We start from the raw sequence: 6,424 nt of genomic DNA on the forward strand, positions 1-6,424 counted from the left end.
CCGTCATACTGTGGTCTACTGAATGGACCCCACTAAGGTCCTCAAACAATCATTATTCTCACTGCTGTCCCCTCGCCATTCACAAGGACATCCAGCGAAACTCTGCTCAATCTCATTCACATTTATTAAAAAAAACAAATTAAATGAATATAAAGGCTTATTAACGTTAGGCCATCCACATATTTACAATTGCGATTCAAAACAGAATTTGATCTCGCGGGATTTTGATGTTCCCACCAGGCTGAAATATTATTGAAACATTTAGATGAAAAGTTTAACCACTTTTAGTAAACTATTGATGATTAATATAGGCCTACATTTAATACAATAGGCTCATGGGTGCATTGAGAATGCCTTACATTGCCTAGAATATGTCATCATGAAAATAAATCAACATTTGGTGCCTTTGCAATTATCCCAAAAATCTCTAATAGTCATAGAACTCAATCTTTCTTATAGGCCTACATTTTATATTTTTCTATGAAAGTAAAAGATTAGTAGATTACATTAGCAAAACTATAACTCAATATATGACCATTAGCAATCGTTTTTATCCAGAGTTTCCAGTGAGATGAAGGTCAATACGCCGAAGACAGGTGTTTCGCATCAACGCCTTATCAGCAGGTGACCAACCCAAAGGATTTCTGGAATCGTTGAGTCACCGTTTATTAAAACAGAGAGAGAGAGAGAGAGAGAGAGAGAGAGAGAGAGAGAGAGAGAGAGAGAGAGAGAGAGAGAGAGAGAGAGAGACTTTGGTTTCATGCCCAGTTGTTGGTGTGGTGACTCCTGTTAATGTGAGTGTGTGTTTCTTGATTTGTGTGTGTATAACAGAGAAACTATACCTATATGATGACCATCAATCAGCCCTCGTACCTAAAAAGTGTTTTCTTGTTTTTATTGTTTGTTTGATGCAGTGGGTTACTCATATTAGTGCTGGGGATTCCTGGTCCACATCTGGGTTTGGTCCAGGTCCAAAAGCCTGTTTGGTTGTCCTTTACAACTTGACCGCAAGTAACCCTATTGTCCAAAATGTCACTCTTATTCTCTCCTTTTTTCTCCCCATTAATTGGATTAGAAAGGAATAAAAATTATTCTGCTTGATTAAGTCGTTGGTGGTTGGGTTTTGAATCGGTTTCTTTAGTCACTGGAACCTTTTACATCATTTTTAACCAAACTAATGGCTGCCGTGAAAGAGTATCAAAGAGAAGGTCAAGTTATTGTTGTCCTGAGTTTCATAAGGCTGTCCAGACAACACAGGCAGAAAGGTCTTTAATAGTCTAGTTCTGTAATAACTCTGCAGCGTGATTCAGCTGAACCGTCACCATGAGGTGAGTGTTTGGTTCATCGGTCACCTGCTTGGCTACAGAGCCAGGGAGGAAAGCAGACTCGACCCATTCAGTTGGCTTGAATGAATAGAAGGAAATCCATGGACTGAATTGCATGAAACTATTAATGGATCAATGTAAAAATCATTTTCAGATAATCAGTGCACACCTTGATAACCCTAAACAACAACTAGAACTAAACTACGTTACCAGTTGTCCGTCACTTTCAATTTTTTACATAGTTTTTCCCTGGCACGTAAAAGCTACTAATAATGCATCCCAGTTATAATGTTACATTGTTAACTGCCACGGGACATTTATCTTTGTTGGGTTAGGGTAAGGGTTAAGAATCACTGTGTTGTCTCTGAATACTGAACCTGTTGATCTGGTTCGTCTGCCCTACCCTGAGTGACATGATGCAGCGGTTTTATGAGGTTCATGAGCCTTATGTAACTACCAGTGTTAACTCAATATTAAATCACAAACCATACTAGCACATATAACCTGGACATAAAGGGAGTGAAGTGAAAAATACCAGCCTTTGGAAAAGTAAATTGAAGTCTATTCTTTTGTATAGCTCTTACTCACTGTGACAGTAACGAATCACCATTAAATCACCACAATGTCTCTGATTTTGCCCCTGCTCTCGGCCTTTGTTATGTCTTTGAAATATTGAAAGTATTTGAACATATTTGAACACGGATCAGGACATTTGAAGTAGCCTACAAAGTAAGACACACTGTAAAGATGTAAACGTCAGTGAACTGTTTACCCCTGGGGGCGGGGCCAGGTGTTAGGGGAGGAACCAGGTGTTTGGGGAAGAGAGGAGAGGACATATTGTTCAGGAAACAAAACTAAAGGTTCATAGAAACCAAGCCTACCGACGTGCAGGCAGTTCTCCTGTTCAGGAGAAAAATAAAAACGCATTTTGGAACCAATAGTCTGAAAGACAGAAACAACAACAAGGTGAGTAAAACAGCACAACTTTGAGGGAATAATTCGGTAATAGAATAGAAATATAATGGAATTGCTTTACTTAAACCATGTCTTCTTTGTCTAGAATGGCCTCTGTTAAACGTTCCTGGTCTAAAGAGAAAACCTAAGATTAAGGAGATAGAAGACACAGTAGAATTGAGCAAGGAAGACGCGAACAGAGAGAGAGCCGATGGTGTGCAGGTCCTCACTGCTTTGATGCGTCGCGTTAAAAAGTGCAGAGATGATTTTAACCAAACAGTTAAAGAGAAACTGAAAACCACAGAGAAACAAGCTGAAGACCTCATCAAAGAGCTGGAGCAGGAAACAGAAGATCTGACCAATAGAAGCTTAGTGGTGAAGCAGCTCTCACACACTCAAGACCACCTCCACTTCCTCCAGGCCTTCAGTTCCCTGAAGGATCCTCCACACACCAGGGACTGGACGACGGTGGAGGTCCGTCCTCCGTCACACGTAGGGACCTTGAGGAGATCCCTGGATCAGCTGGAGGAGACACTGAACATGGAGATGAAGAAGCTGCATGATGCTGAACTGAAGAGGGTCCAGCAGTATGAAGTAGATGTGACTCTGGATCCTGATACAGCTCATCCCCAGCTCATCCTGTCTGAGGATGGGAAACAAGTACATGATGGAGGTGTAGGGAAGAAACTCCAAGACAACCCTAAGAGATTTACAGAGTGTGTATATGTCATCACGCGACAGAGCTTCTCCTCAGGGAGATTTTACTTTGAGGTCCAGGTTAAAGACAAGACTGGATGGTGTTTAGGAGTGGCCAGAGAGTCTATCAACAGAAACGATGAGATCATAGAGACCCGTGAGAATGGTTGCTGGACTCTTAACTACTACAATAAGTATGGGTTGATAGTGGATGATGACCCTGATGTCTGTCGCCCTCTGAGAGCTGAGCTCCAGATGGTGGGGGTGTTTGTTGATTATGATGAGGGTCTGGTCTCCTTCTATGATGTAGAAGCCAGGGTTCATATCTACTCTGCTACTGGCTGCACCTTCAGTGAGAAGGTACAAACTCTGCCCCCCTGATCATCTCACCTGTCAATCAAACAGACTAGGACCTTTGTTTGATAATAAAATAATCAAACAACCAAAACAACTGATGTTATCCGAATTACAATCTCTACTATGTGAAATCTGAGAGAACTGTATTCATTGTACTTTTCACTGTCATTTAACAAGGACCAATTCATTAAGCCACTAACACTGTGTACTATAAACAATATTACCCATTATGACTTCTAAGACTACTCTATAATGTTCAGTGTATTTTTATCTGAATTTTTTTTATACTTTAAATGATACAAATAATGTGTAAGTACATAATGTGAAATGTTAATTTTTATAAAATTATCAAGTCGTTTTTTAACCAGATATATTCCTTTATTGTTTTGAATAATGTTTGACAACACAATACAATGTTTGTATACTTTTGTGATTTGAATAAAAATGTATTTAAAGCAGAATGGGGACATCTTCAGTGGAATAGGAACATTCTCAGTACAATATGTATTCAGTGGAATAGGTACATTCTCAGTACAATATGTATTCAGTGGAATAGGTACATTCTCAGTAAAATATGTATTCAGTGGAATAGGTATATTTTCAGTGGAATAGGTACAAACTCGGTACAATATGGTTGAGGCATCCTCACCTGGCCGAGTCAGACTGATTGGACTCTGGGGCTGGGTGAGGCTGCACACCTCTTGTCCATTTAGTAATCAATGTCTCAACCACCAGGGGGTGCCCTAGTTCTGTAAATGCTGCAAACAGTCGCTGGCAAAAGACGTACTCCCATTCACTCTGTCGACCGGTTTATTCAGTCTTTATAGCATAAATATAGATACATATATTTATGTTATAAATATATATATATATATATATATATATATATATATATATATATATATATATATATATATATATATATAGGATAATTCAAAACATTTATGTTGAAAAATGTAAAAAAATAAATACATATGTAGACTACAAGCATAAGGATAAGGATTGGATGATAACGGCCTCTTAAACCTCCTGGGAGGTAGAATAGGCCTCTACTGACCCATAGCTATGGGGCTGATAACCTCTGATAACATCCATTCAATGGATTGAAAAAGTAGAACCCACACACCACTGTCCTTCCATCTCTCTCTCTCTCTCTCTCTCTCTCTCTCTCTCTCTCTCTCTCTCTCTCTCTCTCTCTCTCTCTCTAGAGAGAGAGAGAGAGAGAGAGAGAGAGAGAGAGAGAGTATGGCGACACATTAGTGCCATAATTCACTAATGTGATAAAAGATGCATTCGGGCGTATTATATTATTCCACACGCGTAGATATTAACTGCGAGTGCGCAAATGATCTCTGCGCGCGCGCAAATTACCTCTGCGCGCGCAAAACAGCCTCTCGCGCGCGCAAATTACCTCAGCGCGCGCAAAACAGCCTCTCGCGCGTAACAGCCTCTCGCGAAAGATGTTTTTACGCTCGCTCGAATTTAATTTTGGCACTATGGGGGAGGGAACCAAGGCAGGGCGGGCTTTCCTATGATTGGCCGTTTCTGAAGCGCGATATTTGATTGACAGCCCTCCTCAGCCCTCCTCTCATTCAATTCTGAATTGTTCAGTAAATGGCTGAAACGATAGTTACGTATTGTAACTCCAGATTCTATGAGTATAGGCGCAGCCTTTTAAGTGTCGGCCTCATTGTCCTTTAAATAGCTGAAGAAAAGCTGTTTATTGGGAGCAGAACGTCCGCCGGCGCCCGACTCATCTCATTTCTCATCTCATTTCTGTCCGCTTATCCGGGGTCGGGTCGCGGGGGGAGCAGCTCAAGCAGGGGGCCCCAGACTTCCCTTTCCCGGGCTACATTGACCAGCTCTGACGGGGGGATCCCGAGGCGTTCCCAGGCCAGTGTTGTGATATAATCTCTCCACCTAGTCCTGGGTCTTCCCCGAGGTCTCCTCCCCACTGGACGTGCCTGAAACACCTCCCAAGGAAGGCGCCCGACTAGCCTATATCTGCGAAATGCGGACGTCGTTGAGGCACGCCGCACGCGGACGTAATTGAGGCCCACGCTGTTGGTGGTCGGGGATTACACATTTTTCAGTGCTACGGCTCACGCCTAGGGATAACCCAATAGCAATAGCCTTAAAAGGCAGTGCCTATACTCATAGAATCTAGAGTTACAATACGTAACTATCGTTTCAGCCATTTACTGTACAATTCAGAATTGAATGAGAGGAAGGCTGAGGAGGGCTGTCATTCAAATATCGCGCTTCAGAAACGGCCAATCATAGGAAAGCCCGCCCTGCCTTGGTTCCCTCCCCCATAGTGCCAAAATTAAATTCGAGCGAGCGTAAAAACATCTTTCGCGAGAGGCTGTTACGCGCGAGAGGCTTTTTTGCGCGCGCTGAGGTAATTTGCGCGCGCGAGAGGCTGTTTGCACGCGCAGAGATCATTTGCGCGCTCGCAGTTAATATCTACGCGTGTGGAATAATATTATACGCCCGAATGCATCTTTTATCACATTAGTGAATTATGGCACTAATGTGTCGCCATACTCTCTCTCTCTCTCTCTCTCTCTCTCTCTCTCTCTCTCTCTCTCTCTCTCTCTCTCTCTCTCTCTCTCTCTCTCTCTCTCTCTCTCTCTCTCTCTCTCTCTCTCTCTCTCTCTCTCTCCCTCTCTCTCTCTCTCTCTCTCTCTCATATAACATGAAGGGGTTAAATGAATGCAACGTGTGGCCTCGGCTCTGGCTGGTGTGTCGAGGATAGCCGCAGCCAGGGACGTGCACAGGGGGGTTGCTCAGGTTGCTTTATGGCGATGCCCTCCTCGACTCACGTTGCCCTTCCGAGGAAAAAAATATAAAAAATAATTTTAATCATTTAATGGATGCAGAATTTCATATTGGCCTAGATAAAAAAAATCGCCACTCGAAACATTTCATAAAGTAAGCCTAGCCTCATTCAAATCCGTTCGGGCACTGAGAGTGAAAGTCAGTAGGGGGAGGGCAAACTCTGCCGCGCGGCAACAGCCGCTTTTGCCGCCTCCCCTCTGCCGCCCTTCCCTCATTGAAATGAATGGAGGCGGCGAATATTTGAGGGAGAG

At 42.7% G+C, this 6,424-nt stretch overlaps 1 protein-coding gene across 1 annotated transcript; it reads left to right on the forward strand.

Moving 5' to 3' along the window:
• The first annotated feature begins 2,415 nt into the window (after positions 1 to 2,415).
• On the forward strand, positions 2,416 to 3,356 carry LOC132456605 (zinc finger protein RFP-like). Its single transcript, XM_060051018.1, has one exon. The coding sequence runs from the start codon at positions 2,517 to 2,519 to the stop codon at positions 3,354 to 3,356; it is 840 nt and encodes a 279-aa protein (XP_059907001.1). The 5' UTR covers positions 2,416 to 2,516.
• Positions 3,357 to 6,424: the final 3,068 nt, after the last annotated feature.

Source organism: Gadus macrocephalus, chromosome 4 (assembly GCF_031168955.1).
Source record: "Gadus macrocephalus chromosome 4, ASM3116895v1".
In the NCBI taxonomy this organism is placed as follows: domain Eukaryota; kingdom Metazoa; phylum Chordata; class Actinopteri; order Gadiformes; family Gadidae; genus Gadus; species Gadus macrocephalus.